Source organism: Meriones unguiculatus, assembly GCF_030254825.1.
Source record: "Meriones unguiculatus strain TT.TT164.6M chromosome Y unlocalized genomic scaffold, Bangor_MerUng_6.1 ChrY_unordered_Scaffold_35, whole genome shotgun sequence".
NCBI lineage: Eukaryota > Metazoa > Chordata > Mammalia > Rodentia > Muridae > Meriones > Meriones unguiculatus.
In genome coordinates this window covers 814,356-841,997 of record NW_026843712.1, presented here as the reverse complement: position 1 = coordinate 841,997, position 27,642 = coordinate 814,356, and the positions used below count along the sequence as shown (strand labels likewise).

Sequence of the window (27,642 nt, the reverse complement as noted above, 5' to 3'; positions counted from 1 at the left end):
TTTAAATAGTATTGATTTCTTTCAACAGAAGAGACCATATATACAAAATCTAAATGTCTGAAATGTAATGTCAGTTGTCATGTTAAAATATTCTATGCAAAGATTAAATGTGCAGTCTTTTAAATAAAACAAAGCAACAAGAACAATTTTTCTTAAATTCTATTTGTGAATACAGCAAAATAAATTTTATAACAAAGAGAAAAAATACTTCAGTAGTGTAGGTAATGTTGTTTATAGGACTACTTGTTTTTAAGAGACCTTCCAAAATACTGCACATATTAAAAAGTTAACATTTAAAAAAACAGTGTAAATTTGAAAGTTCTTCAGTCTGAAATTATACCTGAAAAATATTTTCATTAAGTAGTTTCTATCTGACAATAGTAGATTTTGAAGGCTGGACAAAGAAATATGGTAACTGCTGCTTCCAAAGACACCTTGGAAAATGACATTTCTACATGTTATGGATTCTGATGACATCCACTTATTTACAATACCACATAAGTTTTTGAAGCTTAACCTAATAAATTCTACCAAAATTTATCAATCAATGTGCTTAACTATCTATATATCTAGTTCTTCTATTTTGCTTCAACACACTTTGGTACAGCAAAAATAATGTGTAGTCACTATCTTGAATAACAGTATATTTTATACATCTTTTTCATGTTAGTATTGGACAGTTAACATAAAACATATATTTCACCACAGGTGAATTATATAATCACAGTAAATTCTTTCCACTCCATGTTTGTTTGAAAATATTCTTATGTTTTAAATACTAAAACTAAATACTAGTAAAATACTAAATACTAGAAAACGTTTTGAATGCACGAACACAAAAAAAAAACCATAATTATTCGTGTATTACTGATCCTTTATTAGAGCTGAAGATACTTCTTCAATGCTTTCATAAGTTTCTTGTGGTTCATCATTTTTCTGAGGGTTATTCAAATGATGTGCTGCTGGACATGAATATAACTCTTCAGGTACATAATTCTAAAAGGGATAAAAAAATCTCCAGGTTAAACATTTCAGAAATTAAAATTTAAAGCATATGCTGAACTTTTATGAAGTAGACTTAAAAAATGTTATTAAAACAAGATATATCTTTCCTTTTAAAAAAAGCTTTTCACATAGCTGTTAAAGAACTTACAAACTAATTCCTGACAAAAAATAGAGAAAGCACGTAAGAATATTCTAGGGAAGAAGAAAAAAAAGAAAAAAAGGAGCATTCTATGTATGGTTCACAGTGCTACCATGCAAACTTTATATAAATGCCTCCCCCTTTTTTCTGAGGCAGAATTTTGCTGCTACATAGATCAGGATGGCTTTAACTACATAGCTCCGTGGGTGAAATGTGGGGATGGATAACAGTTGTGCATCACCACTTATAGAGCTAGAACAGCAAATCGTTAAGTTTTTGTACATAGTTATTGAACTGGCAATCTTTCTGATGAATTTGGCAACCAAGATTCTAACTAAGTGCTTTTAAACCACACTAAATTTAAGTTCTAAAAGAACTGAATTATACAATATTCTTGATTTAATGTCATAATAATCTTTTCAGAAGTGGCTCCCAAATGTTTCAAAAAAACTTCCTATAAAACTTTTCAATTCTTCCATTCAGGGACATCTGGGTTGTTTACAGAAATTGTGGTACTTTTACGCAATTAAAAACAAGGAAATCATGAAATTTGCAGGCAAATGGTGGGACTAGAAAAGATCATCCTGAGGGAGGTGTTCTAGAAGCAGAAGGACACACAAAGTATATACTCACTTTTAAGTGGATACTAGACCTATAAGAAAGGATAAACAGACTCATATCTGTTTATCTCATATCTAAAGAAGATAATCAAGAAAGAGGACCCGGGGTAAGATGATCAATCCTCACTTAGAAAGACAAATGGGATGGACACTGGAAGTAGGAGAAAACAAGTACTAGGACAGGAGCCTACCACAGAGGGCCTGGCAGATGTTGAGACTCATAACCAAACCTTGGGCAGAGCATAGGGAGTTGTATGAAAGAAGGGGAAGTTAGTGTGACCTGGAGAGAACAGGAGCTCACAAGGACCAAATATATTTGGGCCCAGGGATCTTTTCTGAGACAGTTTCTCCAACCAAGGACCATGCATGGATATAACCTAGAGCCCCTGCTCAGATATAGCCCATGGCAGCTCAGTATCCAACTGGGTTCCCTAGTTGGGGGAATGGGGCCTGTCTCTGACATGAACTCAAGGCTGGCTCTTTGGATCCCTCCTCCCACCACTCCCCACCCCCAGAGAGGAGCAGCCTTGCTAGGCCACAGAGAAAGACATTGTAACCAGTCCTGAAGAGGCCTGATAAACTGGGGTCAGATAGAGGGGAAGGAGGATCTCCCCCATCAGTGGACTTAGAGAGGGACAGGGAGGAAATAAGGGAGGGAGGATAGGATTGGTGGGAGAACGTGGGAGGGGCTACATCTGGAATACAAAGTAAATAAACTGTAACTAATATAAAAAATAAAAATGTAATTAAAAGCAGAAACAAAAACAAAACCTTTTCAATATGGAGCTGGATAGAAAGGTTAAAGAGTACTGGCTGCTCTTCCAGAGGTCCTGAGTTCATTTCCCAGCACACATGGTGGCTCACAACCAGCTATAATGAGAACAGTGCCCTCTTCTGGTGTGTAGGTAGAACACTGTATATGTAATAAATAAGCCTTGAGGTTCTAACAAAAATAAAAAAACAAAACAGTTCTATAAAATAAAACTTTCTGATACACATATAGCTATTTTCTAAATTCTATTTATTTACTTGTTTGTTTATATGTTTCCAAGGCTGGCTCACAATGTAACTGAGGATAAGTTTTCTGGGTAAGAGCTATGTATCACCATGCCCAATTTATATGATGGCTGGAAAATTAAACTAAGGGGTTTGTGTAGAACTTCATTCTCAACACTCTTCGGCAATTTTTTCTTCTAGGTAAAGTACTGACAGCATTTCCACCGTATGTTTAATTTGCTCATGTACAACATACATGTGTTCAGGCCAAAGACTGATATGGACTATCTTTATCAGCTAGTTCCTACTTAATTTTTAATTTTAAAAATTGAAGGTTCCTCAAGAAAGCTAAAAAATTTAATTCATCTAACTATATCATATCTGGGCATTTACCCTAAAGAACTCTACATCCCAGAACAGAAATATTTGCCTTTCTATGGTCACTGCTGTTCTGGAGACATGACTCAGCCAGAATATGGAAAAAATAGTATAAGTCTATTAATGGATGAATGAAAAATGAAAATGTGGTACATACATGCAAAAATAAAACTAGGAAATTTGCAGGCAAATGGATGGGGCTGGAAATAATCATTCAAAGTGACAATTCAGACGTACAAAACGAAGGCTACATGTGCTTTCTTATATGAATTCCAATTTTGTATCTTTAGATAAACTAGAGTACTTGTAGAAGTCAGAAAACTAGAAAGAGGCTATGGAGGGCAGATTTCATGGGAGAGAGATGGTATAAACAAAGGAGATTAAAGGAATAATGGTGCAGAGGATTAAGTGGGCTAAAAGATGGGAGGTCAGGTCAGTGCAAAGAGTTAACAAACACTACCGTGAAAAACAAACAAATGAAATTCCATTTCAAATGTTACCTGAAATATGTATATGTATGTAAGTTTAGATCAAAGTATGTGGAGACATACCTCCCGGAGATATCCTAAGATATTATACACTGTACAACAGTAATTATGGAAGTATCCAACCATTTTCTGATTTAAGGCCCAAACTACAAAATAGTCTCATGTCTGGTACTATTAACAAGGCCACGAATCTGTAGCTGCGCCGATTATAGGCCCCAAGAAAAAAAAAATCTGTTAGTGCAGTATTGTAGAGATTTGTTAATTCTAGAGAGCATTTATCAGACTGCAACAGTATCTTGAGGCCTAGAATTTAGCATCTGAATGGAAAGAACACCAGACCAACCTCCAACATTGCAGCTCTCAAAATTTACCAGGGAAGCATTTCTTTTTTAATTTTTTAACAACATATGGTGATTACAATAGTAACTCTAAATTGGTCAAAGTTGCAGAAATTAAAAAACAAAACAAAACAAAAAAAAAAAACCAAAAAGAAAAACCTATAGAATGCTCAGCCATATAAGACATCTGTAACACATTTCTCCCCAGAATTTTCCCAAACAAGACTGTTAAGTCTCAGAAGTAGTAAAGAACAGATAAGATATTGTAAGAAGATTTAACAAGTAAAGTTGCTGCCTGTACAATCCTGTTGACCTAAGTTTGTTCTCACAAACATAATGGTGGAAGAGAAAATTCAACAAGGTAGTTGTACTATTCATATACTGACTGGTACCTATGCACATATATACATGATTCACATAAACACAAGATTAATTAAAATTTTAACACTTTATTAAATTTATTGTATTGTATATGCATGCATAGACACCTATGTGAAAGTCAGAGGATACTTTACTGGATTCACTTCTGTCATTTTCACCTTGTGGTACCCAAAGATCAAACTCAGGATTCAGGCTGGTGGAAAGACTTCCCTAAGGCAATTCTCCAGCCCAATATTTCTGTTAATTGTTTTTAGAAAATTTCACCCATGTATAAAATGTGTTTTGATCAAATTGTCCTCCAATTCCCAATCTCAAAAAACTTATCTCCCTCCCCTTTTCGTGTAATCTTTGGGTTTCTTAATTTGGATGATTTAATACTGTACCTTTGCTAGCCTGAAATTTGCCTCAAATTCATTGAGGCATAGTCTGCCTCTGCTTCTTGAGTGCCGGGATTAAAGTTTTGCATCACCATACAGGGTCATTGGTTCTTTTTTAGCTCACTTGTTACACAGGTGTAGGTCCACCCATTGGAGCATTGGTACCATACTATACTGTGTCATCCTAAAGAAAACAACTCTCCCACTTACATCAGCCATTAGTTAGTTACAAGTAGTTCTTCAACTAAGGATAACCAACCATTCATAAGCCCCTCCCAAATGCATGCTAGGATTTTGTCTGACTTAATATTGTTCAGATCTTATACAAGAAGTGACACTGGCTGGTATACAAACTAAGTTCCAGGACAGCCAGGGTTCTACACACAAAAAACCTTATCTCAAAATATACACCTCCTTAAAAAAAAAAAAAAATTGAAATGGGAATAACAATGAAAACTATTTACCTCTTGATATTGAGAGCTGTGTGAATAAACACAAAATGGTTTATCTTGTGGTGCAGATGACTCACGCTCATCTGGGGCATCTTGGTCATAAGGGTCCTAATTAAGAAGAAATTAAGAATTTAGATATGGTAATCTCAGCAATACAGAGGATGAAGCTGAAGAATGTTAAGTTCAAGGTCTTCCTCAACTATGAGTTTGCATCTCATCTGAGCTACATAACACTGTTTGCCCCATCTGCTAAAAAAATTTAACTAATCAATCAAAATTTTGCAAAAATCAAAGTACAACAAAACTAATTACAAAAAAAAATTTTTGAATGGGTATTTGATCTCCCTCATTTAAGGTTTTCAGTAACAAATTAATGTACCAAAATTAATTTTTATTTACAAATTGGTCCTTCCAGGTACTTTGAGACATTTTTACATTATATAATAATAAATTATGATTTTTGTTCTTTCTTTTTTGAGACAGGGTCTCACTATGCAACTTTAGTGGGCTTGTAAATTGCTTCTGAGACAAAGCTAGCATCAAACTCAAGAAATTCATTCACTTGTTTCTCTAATGGTGGGATTAAATGCATGTGTCACTATAAATCATTTAAAGTACAAACCCCACTATTGCAAACCGAATGGAAGAACAATCTAATCTTTATATAATCATAATATATGGGTACTAACTTATAAAATGAGTTACTTTTCTTTAATGACTTTTAATTTATTTTTACCTCTTCTGGGTAAAGCTCACAAGCTTTTACAAGTGTCATTCTTGCACTATGAGATCTCTCTAAAAAACAACCATTTGCTGTTTCATTGCTTTGTACTGAAGGAGACCAGCTGCTGTAAGTGTAGTGAGGACTGCCAGAATACGGTCTTTCAAGTTCATCTCCAAGCCATTCCACTGCCCATGTCCACTTTTTTTTAAGATCTCCGTTACCCTTCAACAGAAAACAAAACTACATGTTAAAGAACAGAAAATTAAATTTTAATGTTTTAATCTAAAATGGGAACTCCCAAGTTTTTTTTACTTTTTTTTTTAATTTGAGTCAGAATTTCATAAAATTGTAAAAAAGAACTTTTACCTGTAAGATCTCATAGGCAACAGGACAACTGTCAAAAAGAGTTACCATCCATTTTATACATTGATAGGCTCGTTTTTGATAGTGATTTTTAGAGCGCTGGATTGTATCAAACAGTCCATCTCGATCGTTTGGAATTCCTTTAAGTGCATTATGAATTCTGAAAAGATGAGAAGACTGTAACAACTAAAAGAAACATAACTTTTTTCCCTCTCTCTTTTAATCTCAGAGTAAGACCAGGCAAGTTCAGATCTCCAAGAGATCTACTTGCCTCTGTCTCCCAAATGCACTACCACATCTGGCTGCTTCCAATACTATAAATGTGTGTGTGTGTCAATCAACACTTTTGAAGGAATCAGTTTCTCAAGAAGGTAGCATTAGTAAATTCATTTAGTAGATAAGAAAAAAAAAAAAATTCAGTGGTTAAGCCACTCACTAAAGACAACATGGGGAAGATGTCTAGCATTGTACTTAAGGTTTTGATTTCTTCCAAATTATTTATGTAAACTTTTTTAAAATTACATTTAAGTGAATTCTTAAAATAGCTAAAGAGGATGATATTACATTATTATTCAAGTTTAGCATGGCTCTGTTCTCCAAAACTGATAATTAGTTTCAGTTAGTTTATTTTAAAAGATTATATTTCAGGGGGGAGGAGAGAGGGTTCAGTGGTTTACAGGACTTAACTGAATCAATTTCCAGAACACTAAATAACATCTTCTGGCCTTTGTGGATATCAGGCATGTGCATGTTTCATAGATACAAATGAAGGAAAAACACCCATAATACATACAAAATAAAGTTAATAAATCTAAGTAAGTAAGCGAAACAAAACAAAAAAGATTGGATTTTAGAATGTGAGTCAGTGAATGTCAAAAGAATCAGTGAAAGGAAAAATTTGGTTGTAAAAAATAACTTTAGGGCTCCTGAAATGGATCAACAAGTAAGGGGCTTGCCATCAAACACAATGACCTGAGTCAAGTACACACTAGAAGAAGAGAACTGACTTTCCTAAGTTCTCTTTTGACTTCCACATGGGTAATGTGGTATATATGTGCATATACTCTGGGACCATCACACACACTAAAGTAGTTAAATTCTACTACTAAGGATATGTGATGTGTAGAATATTTTCTCAAAGGTAATTATAAAACCTAGATTACTAATTTAAAAATATTTAAATTTATTTCCAGTTAACTTTTATATAACTGTTTTTTCTTAGTAGATTTTAAAATTTATCTATGTTATTTAATACTGAAATTATATTAAAGTTTTCCTTTATCATGTATATTTTATATAACAATTAACATTAAAGTAATTATTACAATCCAGCCCAATAGGAAGATTTTTTTAAAGTCAGAAATTAAAGGTTATTTGTATTTTTTTTTTTAGGTTTTCAAAGCAACGAATTTTATTCTAAATACTTGAATGACTTCTTTTCTTAAAGATTTCCCAGCCATTACTTTACGGTGTGCTTATGTGCAGCTTCAGTGAGTCCTTCAGTGTTCCTGGTGCTGCTTGAAATTAGAATTTATATCCTTTCAGTTTCCTAAGTTCTCAGAACTATGATCCAAATGTTTCCTTTTTTAAAAAAATTTTTATTTTATTTTTATTAATTACAGTTTATTCACTTTGTATCCTAGTTGTAGCACTCCCCTATTCCCTCCCAATCCCACCCTCTCTCCCTCATTTCCTCCCTTGCCCCTCTCCAAATCCACTTTTAGGGGAGGTCCTCCTTGTTCCATCTGACCCTAGTCTATCAGGTCTCATCAGGACAGGCTACATTGTCTTCCTCTATAGACTGCCAAGGCAGCCCCCTCATGTGGAGGTGATCAAAGAGCCAGCCCATGAATTTATGTCAGAGACAGTCCCTGTTCCTATTACTAGGGCACTCTTTTGGACACTGAGCTGCTTTGGGTCACTTCCGTGTAGGGGGTTCTAGGTTATCTTTATGCATGGTATCAGTCTCACAAAAACTCCTGTGCCCAGATTTTTTGGTTCTTTTGCTCTCCTTGTGGAGCTCCTGTTCCCTTCAGGTATTTCTATCTCCCCCTTCTTTCATATGATTCCCTTTACTCTGCCCAAAGTTTGGCTATGAGTCTCAGCATATGTTCTGAAATGCCAGTTTTTAAAGTTATTGAAAAATGTGTGAGATTCTATTACTTCATCATCAATCTAAGTGCATTCCTGAGCAATTACATCAATATAAACTTTGTCCTGTTCTCCACTAGGACAAAGTACCTATTTTACCAGTATCTACTGAAAACTGTTCAGTGAGTTTCCTACATAAAAGTTTAGTGTTCTCTATCTTAAACTGCATTTATTTATTTTACTATTTAATTTTTTTTTTACTATTATTACTATTTCTTTGGATAAAACAGTAAGGGAGGGAGGTGACTAACTAAAAGCAAACATCCAAAATGACATCTAATAATATATACTGCAATTCTTAAAAATCAGTAAAAACTGTACTCTACCAAGACAAATTTAAAAACAAAAATTGCAATATAACACTAAACTACCAACTGAAGTATATTGAAAATTAGTAATAACAGCTTTATAACTCTTGTTTCACAGTAACTTCTTTTGGTTCATTAAATTTTATAACATTAGTTGATTTGTTAAACCAAATTTTTTAAAATTAAAATTAATCTGCTAAAAACATTAGTTGCAATCATCCTAAAACTTATGATAAATTGCATGACAATTTTAAAGTATTAATTTATAAAATTTATTATTTATAATCTAAATAGAAGATTATAAATAAGGATTTCTTCTTAACTGAAGTTTAAGCAAAATTAAGATTAATAAACCAAAACAGTAAAAGTACACTTGTTTACTAGCAACTACAATTCCTTTTAGAATGTGTGTATCTAATTACAGTTAGCATAAAAGTATATATATACCTGTGAGTTTGCCATGAGTCCTCAATAAGAATAATTTGCAAAAGTAGATCCAAGTGAGGTCGAAGTTCATATGTGTATGAATATGTAACCTAAAAATAGTTAAAGCACGGTTAAATTTGTAGTTTAAAAAAAAGAGAATAAAATTAGATACATTTATTATGCTTTACCCGCCAAAGCAATTCACTGAGAAGAGAAGATGAAAACTGAGGATTCTCCCAGCAACAGAAGCGAAGTAATTTGATTGTTTCCTCTGAGTTGCTGCAGTCTTCAATAATTTTCTTCATATAAGTGTTTTTCAAAAATAAAATGTCAGCAACACTTTGTTGAATTGGCATTATAGGCTGCGATAAATTTGGGTCACCAAAAGGATTTGGTAGAGGGAGATTACCTGCAACATATTTGTCATTAATGAAAACCCAATAAAGTTTCACACAAAAGTATGTTTTTATTTATTAAAAATAAATGTAATTTGTTATTTCAAATAATGAAATCTGATCTATTTAGATTTTTCTCAAAAAGAAAAATAGAATATTCAGTAAAGTGATCAGAAGAAAGATCATAAAAAGACAGTTTCTGAAAGTAGGTCAAATGAAGCTATGAAATCCTTTTATTTATTTATTTTTTTTATGGAATGCTCTATGAACTTATATGTTATCCTTGAGCAGGGGCCATGCTAATCTTTGTATAATTCTGATTTTAGTATATGTGCTACGAAAGTGATCAGTTTGACTTAAAAAAAAAAGAAAATCAAAAAATCAAGATTAACATGCAAGCAAAATATTCATATACATAAAATGATTAAAATGTAAAAAAACTGTCTTAAGAATCAGTGTTTCTCTGTGTGTACATGTACTAGATGTCATGGCATGAATGTTTATGGGACAGAGAACAACTCTATTCTCTCCTACTGTATGTATTTCAAGGATTAATCTCAATTTTGAGATTTAATAAGAAACAATCTCTTTCTTACTGTTGAGACAGTAAGCTATCTCAACAGGCCAATGAGCATAGCCTGCTGTGGATTAGGTGAGAGAACAGAGACCTGATAATTTTCTTCTGAGCTTCACACATATGCTATGGAATATGTATAAATATAGCAAATTAAAAGATATCAGTATCTGGATTATAAGAGATCACTTTAAAACATATATAAGCTAACAGTTTTGGTGGAAATACAGGAGAATTGTTAAGATCTCACAGTGAATTCTAGGTGAGTGGAGGAGAGGGAGGAAAGGAGAGAAAGAAGGGATACTAGGAGAAAAAGAGGGATAAAGAGGGGGGTTGGCACTGTATAAAAACAAAATAAAAGATTGAGCTGCTCTCTGTTCCATGAGTGCCACTGTCCTGCCCACAGCTCTGCCTGCCTTCCCAAGGAGGCCTTTGGGGCCCCAGAAATATTCAGGTTACATATATCCCCAATGCCAATGCTGTGCCACTTGGTCCCCTAGGACACACCCAGGAGCAATGACCTGCATCCGAGTCCCTGAGCTCCACTGTTCTGACCATGGCTCTGCCAGACCTACAGAGGGACCTTCCTGGCCCCAGAAAATCCAGGTAAGACCCCCTCCCTACCAGTTCTCTGCCTGCTAAACCCTCCTAAAGCACATCCAACTGTGGTAAGCCACACCATATTCCCTGTGCTACATTTTCTGCCCTGTAACTCTGTCTCTGTCACTCCTGAAGGTCAGCATAATGAACACAATCAACCAGAGCCAAGCAATCCTACTTCAGCAAGCCCTAATATTATAACACAGCTGAAGTACAATAAGATAATCTTATATGCAACCTGATAGATATAACAGAAGCCTTTAAAGAGGAAATGAATGAATCCCTTAAATGAACTACAGGAAAATAAAACAAGGAGAACACAATGAATAGAACTTTCAAGACCTGAAAATGGAAATAGAAGCAATAAAGTAAACGCAAACTGAGAGAATCCTGGAAATTGAAAACCTAGAAAAGAAAACATGAACTATAGAAAAGCATCCTCAGGTGCAGAACATACCAATGAAGACACAAAAAAATTGGCCAAATAAAATGTTAAATCTAAAAAGTTCCTGACAAAAAACATCCAAGAAATTCGGGACACTAATAGAAGAAGACTCCCAGCTCCAAGACCCAGAAAATATTTTCAAAAAAAATCATGTAAGAAAACTTTCCAACATAAAGAGATACTTATAAACATACAAGAAGCTTACAGAACACCAAACAGATCTGAAAAGAAAATCCTTCCACAAAATAATAATCAAAACTCTAAAATACAGAACAAAGAAAGAACATTAAAAGTCGCAAGAGAAAAATGGTTAAGTAACATACAAAGGCAGAGCTTTCAGAATTACAATAATTTCTCAACAGAGACTATAAAAGCTAGAAGGTTCTGGACAGATGTTTTGCAGCCTCTGGAGAACACAGATGCCATCCCAGACTACTATACAAAAACTCTTAATCACCACAGATGGAGAAAACAAATATTTTAAGACTGAATTTTGTTATCTATCCACAATTATCTATCCAGAGGACACCAGAAAGAAAACTCCAACTCAAGGAGGTTAACTATACACAAGGAAAGAGAAAATAAATAACTCTATTTAACTCTAAAGGCAAAGCCACCACCATCATAAAAATAATAATTAGTCAATTATATCATTAGTCATTAATATCTCTCAAAACCAAAGGACTCAATTACCCAATAAGACAGGTTAACAAAATAGATGGGAAAAAGGATCCATTATTCTGCTGCACACAAGAGACATACCTCAGCAACAAAGATAAACATTCCCTCAAAGTAAAGGGCTGAAAAAAGGTTTTCCAAGCAACTGCACACAAGAAGTTAGCTGGAAAAGCCATTCTAATATATAAAATAGACTTTCAACCAAAATTAATCAGAGATGGGGTGGTACTTCATACTCAGAGGAAAAATTCACCTGGATGACATGTAACTCCTATGTCCCAAGGGCAAAACCACCTATATTGGTTAAAAAAAAAAAATTACTAAAGCTTATATCACACATTGACCCACACATATTTACAGTGGGAGACAACAACATCCTACTCTCACCAATGGAGATCATTAAGTGAATAACTAAACAGAGACATCATGAAAATAACAGACATTATGTATTAAATAGACCTAACAGATACAGAACCTTTCCCACAAACACAAAACAATGTACTTACTCATCAGCACATTATGGAACATTGTGGGCCACAAAGCAAGCCTCAACAGATACAAGAAAATGGAAATAAGCTCTTATATCTTATCAGACCATCAAGGAGTAAAGCTGGACTTCAACAACAAGAGAAACAACTGAAAGCCTATAAACTCATAGAAACTGAACAACTCTCTAATCAATGATGACAGGGTCAATGAAGAAATAAAGAAAGAAATTAAAGACTTTCGAGAATTCAATGAAAATGAAGGCATAACAGACCCAAAGTTATGGGACACAATGAAAGCAGTGGAAAGTTCACAGTATTAGGGCCTTCATAAAGAAATTGGAGAGATCTCATATTAGTAACTTAACATCACCGGAAAGCTTTGGAACAAAAGAAGCCAGCACACCCAAAAGAAGTAGACAGCAGGAAATAAACCCAGGACTGAAATTAATAAAATTTAAATAATGAGAATAATACAAAGAACCAACAAAACCAAGAGCTGTTTCTTTGAGAAAATCAACAAGACAAACACTTAGACAAATTTAACTAAGAAAGATATACAGTATCCAATTAATAAAATCAGAAATAAACAGAGACATATACAACAAACATCATTAGAATTATTAGGTCTTATTTTAAAGTCTGTACTTATAGGTGGCAAATGCCCATAATTTCAACACTGCTGGCGGCAAAGACCAGCCTGGCCTACAAATTAATGTAAAGATAACAAGGCTACACAGAAAAACTTTGTCTCAGAAAACCAAAACTAACACCAACAAACCAACCAAACAAAAGATGTATTCCACAAAATTGAAAAATTCAAAACAAAATGGACAAATTCCAAGAGCGATATCACTTACTAACATTAAAATCAGATCAAGTAAATAATTTAAATAGGCCTACAACTTGTAAGGAAACAAAAGGAGTCATCAAGTCTCCCAACAAAAAAAAAAAAATAAATAAAAGAGAAAGAAATTAGGAAAACCACACCCTTTACAATAGCCACAAAACCCAAAGTATCTTTGTGCAACTCTAACAAAGCACATCAAAGACCTCTATGACACAACTTCAAGTCTCTGAAGAAAGAATTAGAAGAAGCTATAAGAAGATGAAAGGGATCTCCCATGCTCATGGCTTGGCAGGATTAACATAGTAAAAATGGCCATCTTACCAAAAGCAATCTACAGATTCAACGCAATTCCCATCAAAATACCAACTCAATTCTTTACAGATCTTGAAAGAGCAAATCTCAACTTGATATGTAAAAAAAAAAAAAAAAATCAGAATAGCTAAAACAATCCTGTACAGTAACAGAACTTCTGAAGGTGTCAGCATCTCTGATTTCAAGCTATATTTCAGAGCAACAGTAATGAACACTGCATGACAATACTGGCAAAAAACCAGGCTGATCGAAATCAAACTGAAGACTCAGAAGTAAACCCACACATCTACACACACTTGACAAAGAAGCCTGAATCATACAGTGAAAAAACAAAACAAAACAAAACAAAACAAAAAACAAAAAAAACCCCAACTTCAACAAATGATGCTAGTCTACTGGATATCAGCATGTACAAGATGCAAAAATAAAAAAAAAAAAAATCAAAAAACCATATTTACCGGATTGGATCAAAGACCTCAACATAAAGCCAGAACCACTATAGTATATTAAGAGAGAGTAAAAGATTTGAAATCAGTGGCACAGGAGACAATTTTCTAAACAGAACACCAATAGCTCTGGCTCTACGGTCAACATTTACTAAATGGGACCTAATGAAACTGAAAAGTTCCTGTAAGGCAAAGGACACTGTCAATAGGACAAATCAGTATCCCACAGACTGGGAAAAGATCACCAACCCTACTTCAACAGAGTACTAATATCCAAAATATATGTAGAACTGAAGAATTCAAAGACCAACAAATCAAACTAATTAAAAAAATGGGTACAGAATAATTGAATTCTAAACAGAAAAATTTATAATGGCCAAAAGCACTGAAATTTTCAATGTCATTAGCCATCAGGGAATGCAAATCAAACTGACTATCAGATTTCATCTTATACTCCTCATAATGGCTAAGCTCAAAACCTCAAGTTCCAGCAGCACATGCTGGTGAAAATATAGAATAAGGGAGTTTGTAAATGCAGTACCAGCAGAGATGAATGAAGGGGCTGTAATGAGGATGTAAATTGAATAAATAAACTGATGAAAGGAATTCCTTCTAAACAACAAGAAAGTAGCCAAAGTATCTATCAGCTGGAAAAAAAAAAAAAAGTGCACGATGTTTATTCTTCTACTTTAACATACAGGTAACATTATTTTGAAACAGTTACACAGTGAAACATTCTACTTTACCACTAATTGAAGACTGTGTCCTTGAGGAGACACAGCAACACCGGATCAGCTGAGACACTACTGAGTTTAACTTGACTAATTCAGCATACTGGTATTTAATTGGAGGGCCTGGTCCTTCATCCAAAGACACAAGCATAAAGGTTGCAGGTACATTCAGTTGTAGAAGCTGAGTCTTTTCTGCCAAACCTATAACAAGGGGAAAATAATTCATAAAAACTAGGATAGAATATAAGAATCAGAGCTCCCTGTAAAATTATGAATATTAATTACTAATTATTTAGAATATAAAAAATTTAGGAAGACATTTTATTGACGCCAAGAATGACAAATTGTATTATGATACTAGTATCTTGTTTAGATTTACTTATAATATTTTATGTGTATGAGTGTATTGTGTGCACTACATGCATACCTGGGTTCTGAGGTGTGAAGCCTCTTCTTATTTTGCAACAAAACTAAGTGACCTTAACAACTGAGCCAATTCCCAGCCCTAAAATTTCCAAATATCTTAAAACTACACTGTCAAAGCAGACATAATATATTTTCAAGGACCCAATTTTAACAAATTTCCAGTCTTTTTCCTAACTGGAAAAATTTCTTGGATAAGAAAAAAAATGTTTATACTCTTCTTTCCATTTAAATGATTTCAGACATGATTTCTGTAGAACTTTCTTGACTTTGGGTATGTTTATGATGTGAATAGTTAAGATAACTATATTTTCCAATATAATTAATCACAAAACTGTAAAAATACTTAAATATTTACTTTTTATTAATTTATAACTTTTTAAAATTTTGTGTATATGTATGTGTTAGAATGCATACATGCCTCAGTGTGTATGTATGGAGATCAAAGAAGAATTTGGAAAAATTGGTTCCAATAGGTTGTCAAGTGTTAATGACCAGCACTTTTAGCCAAGCCTGTTAACATTAAGCAGACTACACTTAAAAACAATCAAACTTATTTTATATATATATGATTGTTATCCTGCAGGTATGTATGTGCACCATTTGAGTTATGAAGTTACTAAGTGAATGACAGGAGCTTAATCTAGGTTCTCCACAAGAACACCAAGTTATGTCTCTAAGTTCCTGTCACATCAAACTGAAGCACTGCTTCACTAAAAAATTATTCACAGATACTTAAAATTTATAACTAAATGTGTACTAAATTTACTCTTTGCAGATAAACATTAGCACGCACCCCTTATCCCCTAATCTGAAACAACTCTGAAATTATGTAACTATCTTTCTCTCTCTATTTATCTATCAACTTAGAATTACTAACAGAAGGTAATGAATAGGTATGTAAGAATACATATATAAGAAAAAAAATAAAAGTACTCTAAGAAAAGGCTAACAATGGAAATAATATCTACACAGAACAATAAATGAATTTTTCCTATATTACTAGTAATTACAATTTATAATTTTCAACAGCAATGTTTTTTAAATATTTTAAGGTATTCCTAAATGTTATAGGTAGCAAACCTATTACTCTCTAGAAAACAGTAACTCCTTAACCCACTTATAAAAAATTTTTTTGACTTAGAGGGGATGTGGTTTGAGAATCATGAATTTTTTTCAAATGGCAACATGATTCAGATACAGAATCTGATTTAAAAGACTATTAGAGAAAAAAAATATTAGGTATAATTTAAGTTGTCTTACAGTAAAAGATGAAAATCACCAGAAAGATTTAACTAAAAAGTTTGCAAAGGGTTTGAAAGAATTTAGTCTACAGTTTAAGAGAATAAATTATTATTTTACCATTTGATTATGATAGTTTAATAGTTTCCTATGCAAACATTAAACAATCACTAAAAGAATTAAGTACTCCTTACCTAAATTGGCATACATTATAAATAAATGGAAATACTGTTGTAAATGTCGTCCATGTTCAGAAACCTCCCCTCTCAAGAGATTTAATACTGCTTTTAGTAAATGATCACTCAAGCTTATATTATCACAGATCTGAAAAAAATAAGCATGAGTTATTTTATCAGCAACTGCTATAAAATCAATATATTATTTTTTTTGCATAAAAATGCAGACAGTCATTCTTTGAAACAAGGTCTACAAAGCTCTAGTTGTCCTGGAACTTGCAATATAGAAAGGGAGGGCTCAGAGGAAGCCTATATCTGACCCATACGCAGTAGGATTAAAAGCCATGTACCATTATACCTGACAGTATGTCACAGTTTATAAAGCCAAATCTGACTCTGTAAGTTCCAGACAGCCTGAGCTATGGAGTATGATCCATATAATCTTTATCAAACAAAACCAAAAAGAGTACTTAACAAAAAGATTACTATTACAAAATTAAACATTGAACACAATCTTCAAATGAATTAAATAACTTAATTAATTAATTAAATTAATTCAAATGAATTAAATAAGCAGAAATTCTCTTATCATACTTTCCAATAATAATTTTCACTAGGACAAAATAATTTTAAAAACTTTCACGTATTACAATATATATTTAGATGAATATTTTATATAGTATTTTAAACACACATATTTTATAATTTTAATCCATTAACAACAAAAAAGGATTTTTAAAAAATGATTTCACTACTACTACTAGAAAAGCTGACAATTACCTGACTATAAGGTGCTGGAGTTGCAAAAGGTGATGAAAAAGGTGAAGGACACGATCCATCTTGCAAAGAAAAATGTGCAATAAATACAATAAGCTTTGCAAATGTACCTCTTATTTCTGCACTTGGACATTCCAGAAGGTACTTAGAGAAACGATTTGAAACATTAAAAAGGACATTATGAACAAACCAAAAGCGTACATTCTTGCTGTGACGGAGGAGAATACAGAGTGCATCATACCTAAAACAGAAACATCTATGAATTTTGAGCGCTTTTTTGTTGTTTTTTGCTTTTTGAGACAAGAGTTTTTCTGTGTAACCATGGCTATGCTGGAACCCAGTTGTAGACCAGGCTGGGTTCAAACTCAGAGATCCACCAGTCTCGTACTCCCAAATGCTGGGATTAAAACCATGTGCCACCACACGCAGCAACAACTAGTAAATTATTAACATGCTTGTTTTGGAAACTGTAGGGCAGGGAAAAGTTTCTATGGAAAAAAAAAAAAAGGTGTCCTTTCTCTACATAATCAGTGGTTATTGTTAGTTCTGGAACAAACACCACATTGATTAATAAAGTACTATAACAAATCCATAGAATAAGTCAATGAGAATGTTCTTAGGCCTCTGTAAAATTCAATTTATTTATCTGGTGATGTATCTTCAACACCTTTCAATATGAACAATATTGGAAAAGTTTTAAAATATAGATTACTATTTGTTCTATGATTTTAAAGTTAGTACTGATTTAAAACTGTATACCTGAGAACTTAAGACATGAGAATTTCATCTACTAAATGATAGAATGTAATTATTTTCATGATGTGAAAGACCATAAATACATGCCATAACAGAAATAACAGTTAACTTTTGGCTGGAAAAAAGGCTTAACAGCCAAAATGTCCAGTGGCTCACAACTGTCTGTAACTCCTGCTACAAAAAATTTGGAGTTCTTTTCTGGCCTCTTCTTGCACCGTACAAATATAACACAAGTTTACATACAAATAAAATTAAAATAAAAATATAAAAGTAACAGCTAAATTTTAAACAGTTGTCTCTTACTGTCCAGAAACTCAAGGAGATCCACCTGCCTCTACCTCTGAAATGTTGAGATTAAAGGTGCTCAGTACCACTGGGCCTGGGCAGCCAACGAATTATTAAAAGAGAAGAAAGCAACCTTGATTTAAAAAAAAAAAAAAAAAAAAATTGAGAACTGGGTGTGGTGGCATATAACTTAATAAAGGTAAGCATGGCCCATATGGCCAAGTGACATGGTTGCTAGGGTACATAGTGAGACTGCCTCAAAACAACAGGATTAAGAAAGATGCATCTGTGTTTAAGAGCACCTTCTTCAGAGCAACCAGGGTTCAATTCCTAACACCCATATGACAGCAGCTCACAGCCACCTGTAACTCTACTTCTAAAGTATCTAAGCTCTATTGGCTTTGATGGGTACCAAGAACACATGAGTTACACATACAGGAAAAACAGTTCTACAATTAAAATCTTTAAACAACAAAATTTTTTTCACCACCTGTACAAAGATCTGTATGCTGAATTAGACATAATATTCTTACGGTTAAGGAAAATACCACAACATACAAGTCAGGAGATCTACAAGGGAGTTCCATGATAGCCAGAGATACACAGATACCCGTCTCAAAAAACAAAACTAATGAAACCCAACCTAACCAAAGCCAAATCCAACCCCAAAAAACCAAAATGAAAAAAAAACTACCAAAAAAAACAAAAACAAAGTATACTAAACATCTCAATTAGAACATGCATGCATGCGCGCGCGCACGCACGCACACGCACACGCACACGCACACACACACACACACACACACGCACACACAAGTTTTACCAGTCATTGGCATGGCCACGGACTATTTTCTTAGTATGAAATCCAGTAGTAAAGAGGAATCTAGCAGCAAGCTGAATGCTAATCATGGTGATATCTTCTGCTTCAGGTAATAAGCAATCTTGTCCTTTAAGTAAAAAGCACACACAGAGTCAGACACCTTTTAATTTTAAGTTGTATGTTTAAAAAAATATCAGAACCATGACTAATGCTTACTCATTGATTATTCTAACATAATGAACCAAGTTTAAAACTAATGTCTGGACCAAAATAAATAAAATAAATATAAGCTCTTTCTTATTTTCCCCAATAATAAGAGCCATCAGTCAATGATATGTATTTTCTACAACTTTACTTAAATAGACTTAACCACAAATACTGGCTAATTTAAAGATTAAAGAAAATAAATATAGAAATGCAGGAAAGGGTAGGAGAAAAGAAAAAATTAAGCATAAGTAAGATCTGCTAAGAAATCTTTCAAATCAACAAAGAAGTATTGCTTTCGAAGAAGTTAATTTCAAAAAACTTACCTGGAGTAGGCTTTAAAAACACAGCATTACATGTAAGCAGCTTTTTAATAAACTGAAAATATTCTAAGCTATACTGCATTTGGTTATGGAGGAATTTTATATTCTGTTTCCACACACTTCTTTCAATGGCTGGTGACATAATCTGATGAGGTCTGTTGACTATTAACTCTGATGTCTCATTTTCATCAGCTACATCCATCCGTTCATAAAAAAGGATATAAGCATTCCACCACCTTTTCTGTCGTCTATATGACATGCGTTTCATCATTTGATCAAATACTTCTCCCATATATTCTCCACCAAAGCACTGATTTTTCATTTCTTCATCATCATCCATTTTACATTCTGTTACATCTCTATCATCAAATTTGAACCAGCGACCTCTCTTACTGTCTTTACCATTTCTTTGAATGATATAGGAATAATAATGTCCACCATTTGCTTGACCACTGTGTACAAGCACACCAACAAGTCTGTATTTCGTACATCCTGATATTACACTTTCAGACTGCTCATTCTGCTTAATCAAATGAGTCTGTGGATCTACACAGTCATCTTCGAGTTTTGTGACACCTGCTACTGTATAAGGTTCCATATCCAGTTCTCTGGGAAATTCAAAGTAATCATTGAATTTGATTGCACATTCTCTTTCCCAGTCATAATCAAATCGTTTCAGTTGGATGGCAAGTACAGAAGGTAGTTTTTTAATCAGTAAGCGCTTTACTGTATCAACCTAAAACAGACAATATAACAAATATATAAAAAACTTAAAAATCTATTACTTTATCAATAACCTTAAATTTACTTACACACAAAAAATAATAAATACAAACAAGGTCATTTTTTTTTTCTAAATAATGAGACTTAAAGATTTGTAAAACCTTCCAATATGTATGGTTTCTTTTTTAAAAACTGCAAAAGTTAGTAAAATAGATATTCCTGCAGTGGTTCCATATTGTCAGTGTTTTATAATCACCTCTTCAAGACTAATCAGGAGTTTGACATCATTTTTACTAATGAAATACTTATTGTCAGCTAACTAATTACAGAAATCTTGGAGACCAGAAGGTTTACGGACCCTTATTTTCTTTAATTATTTTTAAAAGATAATATACAAGGTAATACATTATTTATTTCTACAATCTAAATGCTTACAGGTAATTAACTGAATCTAAAAATCATATCTGGCAGTAAAATATAAAGTTGTGAAAATCTGATAGAATCAATGAATATGGTAAAATAGATTTGATGAGTAACCTGGAACATGAATAAATGTTTTTGATTATTAATTATTAGGGTCAGATTCTAACTTAGAAGGATAGCTGGTCTGGAAATCCACTGATGAAGCCAAGGCTAGTCTTGATCATAGCCTCTTACTTTAGCCACTGTAGTTGTTGAATTAAAGTATGTGCTACTATCAACTATTATTTAGTACATATCTACGTGTTTCTATATCAGTGAGGGCATATGTGTATGTATGTATGTATGTAAGTGCCAAGTTTATGTAGGGATGAGGGCTTCCTAGGTCATTCTCTACCTTAAAAAATATTAATCTCTTAAAGAACCTAGCACTTGCCATTTTGCCTACCTAAGGATAGCAGCTTGTTCAAACATTCCCTGTTTCTGCCTCCTACACAGTAGGATTAAACACAAGTTGCCATGTTTACCTGGCTTTTATGTGACTTCTAAAAAGCTGAGTTCCAGTAGTCACACGTGTAGCAACAATTATATCCACTAAGCCACCTACCAACCTATACTGTTAATTTCTATTTTTTTTTTAAGACTATGTAGGTCTGGCTGGTGTAATATACTCAGCAGAAGAGGCTAGCCATGAATTCAGAGAGCTACCCGTTTATGCTTGAATGCAGGGTCTACCATGCCTGACCATGATATTATTTTGCTGACAATTATCTAAGTAATCTAGAATGTTAACTTATTTTCTGCTACCATTAGAGAAAGTTAAAGACAGAGCAGTCGCTAATCCCAGTTCTAGCATAAAGAGTCTGAATTAAAATACAACCCTGGCTTGGTACTTTTAGTCCAGTCCAAACAATAAAGTTTCTCCCCAAATCAACTAACCAATAATCAACTGTGAAGGTTTGAATGAATAATGTCTCTAACTGGTGATGATATTTGGGGAGGCTTTGAGGGTATGGTCTTGCTACAGGAAGTATATCACTAGACATTCAGACTTTGAGAGTAAAAAAGGCCTTGTTAGTACTACTGGTTTGTTCTTTTTGCATTGTGCTTATATACCTTGCTGCTCCAGCCAGCATGCCTCTTACTTCCTATGACAGTGATGGGCTATCTATCATCCATCTGGTATAATAAGCTCAAATAAACTCTTTCTATAAGTTGCCTTGACTACAGTGCTGTATCACAGTAACAGAAAAGTAACTAATATACCAGCCACCCAACCCAACCACCAACAGAAAAGTAACTAATATACTAGCCACCCAACCCAACCATATATTTACAAATGAGACACAATACAGGTCAATTGTAAGCATTACTTCAGGCAACTCCAAAGTCTTCTGGTCTTGTTTACATAGAGTAATAACTTTGAAAAGTATGATACATACCTTTTTATCACATTTTTCACAATGATATGCATTTGCACCCTCTAGTAAGTCTCCTTTAATATACTGTTCCAAAGAATCAAGAAGATTTTGGTGATTTCTAATATCTACATTCAAAGTTGTAAAAGATTCTTCACATTCATACCTAAAACCATTAAGAAAAATTAAAGGGATTAAGTTTTAAAATATTATCTTTTTATCTTCATCAGTGTTCTAATGCTGTTAAGTGATATCATGAGCAAGGCAGCTCCTGTTTTAAAAAAAAAAAGCATTTAATTAGGGCTTATTTGTAGTTTTAGAAGCTTAGCCCATGATTATGGCAGGGAGGATGGCAGCATGTATGGCATGGCACAGTAGCTGAAAGCTACAAACTGGTCCACAGGATAAGAAGGTCTACGATGACCTTGCTGGGAATTCTGAAACTTCAAAGTGACACACTTCCTCAAACAAGGCCACACCTTCTAATCCTATTTCTTTAATATAGCGTCCCTCTCTGCTAAGCATTCAAATATGTGAGCCAGTTTTATTAAAATCACCATACTTTCTGATATTAATCTAGATCTACAATGTTATTAAAAACAGGGGCCTTTTCTGTTTGTCCTGGGCGTACATTAATGTTTATTTCTACTTAGCTGGAAAACATGTATTAAAGACCAACAAAAGGGGTGGGCAGGAAAGATGTAATTTGTCTTATGTGGCACAATGTTCTAAAGCCAGTTTTCTCATCTCTCCAAGACAGTTTTTTTTTTTTTAATTTTCTGTTCAAACAATTTCTGGCAAAGCAAGGTTAAAAAATTATCAAATCCAGAAAATAATGACTTTTATACAAGTTTAAGATTTTTAAAGTTTTACTTATACTTATCTTTTAACTTCTTTAAAAACTGCCACCCTAACACACATAAACATCTAATGTATTCCTTAATACAGTCATAAAAATGAAAATGAAAGTAAGTTAGCACTCTAAACTGGTACTTTTCTTTTTAAAAAGACTCATTCAGAATGTTTATTACATATACTGATAAATATAAAAAAAAGAACTACAAAGACAGAACTCTCAATTATTACATCCATTCATTCATGATAAGATGTATCAAGATATCATGTACAAGGCAGATACATCCTTTTACATTTAGAAACTTTAGGAGAAACAAGGCAAGGATTTTATAAACGATTAAGCAGGCTGCTAGAAAATAAATATCAACTATTATGAAAACATAAAATCCTGAATATCTGATTAACATTATAAAATATAGTACATCATCTTAAAAATGATAAAAGATTTCTAAACATTTATATAACCAATGACATGTAAAAAACCAGCTAACATGTTAAAATCATCTGAACTACTGACAGTTTTATGTAAGAGATTAAAGCATTATTTATTATTTTTATTTTATTAAATATTTTACTTAAATATTCAGTACAATAAAGAAATAAAAAATTACTTCTTTTATTACACTTAAAATAATTTTATTTTACCCAATTTTTACAAACTGGGTAAAAATTTGAGGAAGATGCCAGGAATGTTCATACAAGCCTTTAATCCTAGCACTTAGGAGACAAAGGAAGGCAGATCTCACTGAGATTGTGGCAATTCTGGTCCTTGTGAAGTTTTGGACAGAAGACTACATAGTAAGTTAAAGCCTGTGGGGAAGATAGGAGGAAGGGACGGACCTAACAAAAAGGGAGAAGAGAGACAGAGACACAGAGAGAGAGAGAGAGACAGATGGGGCAGAAGAAGAAAAAGAAATATTAAGAAACTAGTCATCAGGAACTGGAAAGAGGGGCTCAGCAGTCCTTGTTTTTCTTGTAGAGAACCTGGTTCAGTTCAGCATCCATAAGGCAGTTTATAACATCAGTAATTCTAATACCAAAGGATCTGATGCTTTCTTCTTGTCTCCAAGGGAACTACATATCTTTATAGTACACACACACACACACACACACACACACACAATCTCATACGTATAAAAAATAATCTTTATGTATTAAACTGTTGTGGGAATCTTTCTGTAATAAGCATTCTGACACCAGAAGAGTGGAAGAGAGATGTCAATGGTATACTGAGGAGAGGATATTTCCTGAAAGGTCTTGTTATTGGGTGTAGTTGAACCATGAAGTGGGGAGGGCCGGCAAGTGAAATTTTTACAGAAGGGTTCACAGGAGTCAAAAGACTGTTAAGAACAATGACCTACTTGTTCTTTTATTTTGCTGTCAGACAGGGTTTTTCTACAAAGCCCTGACTGGCTGGAACTTGCTGTGTAGACCACAGAGATCCACCTGTCTATGCCTCCCAAAAGCAGGGATTGAAAGTGTGAACCATTTGACCTGGCTCAATCCTTTGTTTTAGCTATTTCTCCAATCCTGTAGCAAATGAAGTCATGCTTGGCAAATAAGCAGCATAAGCAGTGATTTTATCAAATCACTAAATAAATTGATAAATCAGTATCTAAACTGAAGGTGTTAAGAATAAATGACTACTGAGTGCAAAAATGCATCGATGTATATCTGTATCTCCCTTACCAGGGTATTTATGGATCTTCAAAAACCTCTTAAGAGAACACAGATGTCAGACAATAGTATTATACCCAAAAAAACTATTAGAAACAATGTATGGAAAATAAAAAATATTGAGTGACAAAACAAACTTTATGCAGTATTTAACAATAAACTATACAGAAGACACTAGAAGGAAAACTTGAGTCTGAAGAGGTTAACCACACGAAGAAGCAAATAATCCCAAAGCAGTAATCAAAGGAGGAAGGGACCACAACATACAGAAAAATAAAAGGAATAAAGAAATGATATTCAGTGATGAGTCTCAATATTAATGGTTGCAATTCGTCAATAAAAAGGTATGGAAATAAAAAAGTATTGGAACAAAAACAGACACATTGATTAATGGGATCAATTAAAGACCCAGACATAAATCCACACATCTAAAGATACATAGGTTTTTATAAAGAAGTCAAAAATATCCTCTAGGAAAAAAGAAAGCACCTTCAACAAATGTTGCTGTCTAACTTGATGTATGCATGTAGAAAAACACAAATAGTTCTAAAACTATCACTCTGCACAAATTCAACTCTAAATGGATCAAAGATCTCAACATTAAACCAGATCCACTGAACCTCACAGAAGAGAAAATGGGGAATAGCCTGGAATTCATTAGCACGATAGACTTTCTGACAGAAAACAATCACAACTGACACTTAAATCAACAACTTAATAAATGGGACTTCATGAAGCTTCTGATAGACCACGATTTGGACAAAGAGACAGCCTGTAGAATGGGAAAAGATTTTTACCAACTACACATCCAAATAAAGTCAGTATCTAAAATATATAAATAACAAAAAAGAGATATTTAGAAAATAAACAAATCATTTAAAAATAGAGAGTTATCAATGATAAAACAAAAGTGGCTACGAAACATATAGAAATGTCATCATGTCCAGCAGTGTCGAGCAGCAGAGGCCAGCATTATGGGAGCAGAGGCCATAACCAGAGATCTCTGGGTTAGAGGCCAGCCTACTTTACAGAGTAAGTTCCAAGACAGTATTATATAGAAATTCTGTCTTGAAAAACCAAAACCAAACTAACAAAAAACCATTAACAACCATCAAGAAAATGGAAACCAATACTATTTTGAATTTTCATCTTTTACCAGTGAGAATGGCCAATAGCAACGACTTAATAGTTCATGGTGGTAAAGATATAGAATATGAGGAACACTCATTTATTGCCAGTGGGAGTGCAAATTTATACAGCCATACGAAAACCATGGTGGCTTCTAGGGAGAAGGGAACGATCTACCTCCAGATCCAGTTATACTGTTCTTGGTATACTTCCAAATGACACTATATGCTACCACAGAGATTTTTAGTCACCCATATTCACTACTGCTCTATTCATAGTATCTGTAGATTGGAAACCATCTAGATGTCTGTCAAGAAATGTATGGATAAAGAAAACATGCTGTATTTACTCAATGAAATATTCAGCTGATAAAAAATAAAATTGTGAAAATTGCAGGAAACTAAATAAAAAAAAGCTGATACTCTGTAGGATAATTCCGACTGTATCTTTTCCTTAAATGTGGATATTTCCTTTTAAGTTTTGATATGTTTAAGCTTTCTGCAAACATCTCTGTAACCACAGAGGTTAAGTACCAAATAAGGGAGGACAGAGTAAAAGAGTATCTCCCAAGTAGCAGAAACACCACATAAAGTTACCACGTTATGGTGGTGCAATAGTGGCAAGTTAATGTCATTCTGATTGGATTTAAGAGCCATTTCATGAGATGGAACCCAATGTTGTAAAGGCTTTGATGCCAAGAAACTGAGACTAGAGAGATTATGGATCTAACAGAAATCCCAAGTTCTGATAAAGGAATATATCAATAATATGACTCCTATGTGGAATAATATGACTCCTAATTGCATTATGCTTAACCCATAGATAAACACCTCACTATGCCTGACTGACTAATATGGATATATATTGCAGTACTCAGTGCCAAATGGGTTTAACTTTTAACTAAAATTAACTTTAATCTTAACTTTAATTAACTTTAACTTTTAACTTTTAATAAAATTTAACTTAATCTCCTATGGCTCACAAATATAAGATGAAGAAGAGACCCAAATGTGACGGATGATCTGAAAGAAACATTGGATTCCAGATTCGGAATCTGTTGTAGATACGGACTGACCAAAACTACAGCAGCACATATAGGATCTACACAGGTTTAAACCAAATAGTTACCAGAACTTGACAAGGGCAAGTGGACACAAGTTCACACCACTGATCAAAAAGCTAGCTGTACTTTATAGGTGCTTTGAAAAAAAAGTTTTCTCTAAGTCTCACTGGATATATTTAAGCTGGCTACTGAGTTTGTGCATTTTGGGTGTGTGTGTGTGTGTATGTGTGTGTGTGGGTGGGTGCTTAGTGTTGTTTTACTTGTATATGTTGGCTTTGGTTTCTGTGTCCTATTGAATTTCAACCCTCCCCCTCTTAAGGTATGTTTTTCTTTGAAGGAGACAAAATGGGCATAGAATGCGGGTTTGAGCACGTTAATGAAAATTGTGATGAGAATATAGTTCATGAAAAAAATAAATAAAAAAGAAAAGGATCCTGAAACAAAACATCCACCTGATAGGCATGAATCTGTGTTCATATCTGACCTTGCTAGTCATTTTCTACATTTACATTAAGACAATTGTCCTTTTCATGTAAGAAATAAAATATGTAGGTAACTGTAGGCTTGTAAAAAATTGTCATCGTCTATAAAAACATAATAATGCCAAAAAATAATAATGCACTAAAGATATCAACAAGAGTAGAAAAATTAATGAATGATAGTTAAGATTGTATTGACACTTCTGAAAAA

At 33.6% G+C, this 27,642-nt stretch overlaps 1 protein-coding gene and 1 non-coding gene across 3 annotated transcripts in view; both read right to left on the bottom strand.

Moving 5' to 3' along the window:
• Positions 1–222: 222 nt before the first annotated feature.
• Positions 223–27,642, bottom strand: part of LOC110542881 (probable ubiquitin carboxyl-terminal hydrolase FAF-X) — a 126,152-nt gene continuing 98,732 nt past the window's right edge. For both annotated transcript variants that reach the window (XM_060376846.1, XM_060376845.1), the window contains 12 exons: positions 22,254–22,395; positions 19,672–20,404; positions 19,145–19,268; positions 17,284–17,521; positions 16,522–16,651; positions 14,678–14,863; positions 9,335–9,555; positions 9,168–9,256; positions 6,265–6,421; positions 5,911–6,120; positions 5,187–5,282; positions 223–996 (listed from right to left, as the gene is read on the bottom strand). In XM_060376846.1, coding sequence (XP_060232829.1) covers positions 865–996; positions 5,187–5,282; positions 5,911–6,120; positions 6,265–6,421; positions 9,168–9,256; positions 9,335–9,555; positions 14,678–14,863; positions 16,522–16,651; positions 17,284–17,521; positions 19,145–19,268; positions 19,672–20,404; positions 22,254–22,395 — 2,458 coding nt within the window. In that variant the 3' untranslated portion in view covers positions 223–864. The remainder of the gene's footprint in view (positions 997–5,186; positions 5,283–5,910; positions 6,121–6,264; positions 6,422–9,167; positions 9,257–9,334; positions 9,556–14,677; positions 14,864–16,521; positions 16,652–17,283; positions 17,522–19,144; positions 19,269–19,671; positions 20,405–22,253; positions 22,396–27,642) is intronic.
• On the bottom strand, positions 9,787–9,891 carry LOC132651919 (U6 spliceosomal RNA). Its single transcript, XR_009589446.1, has one exon. It is a non-coding gene; the product is annotated as a U6 spliceosomal RNA (small nuclear RNA).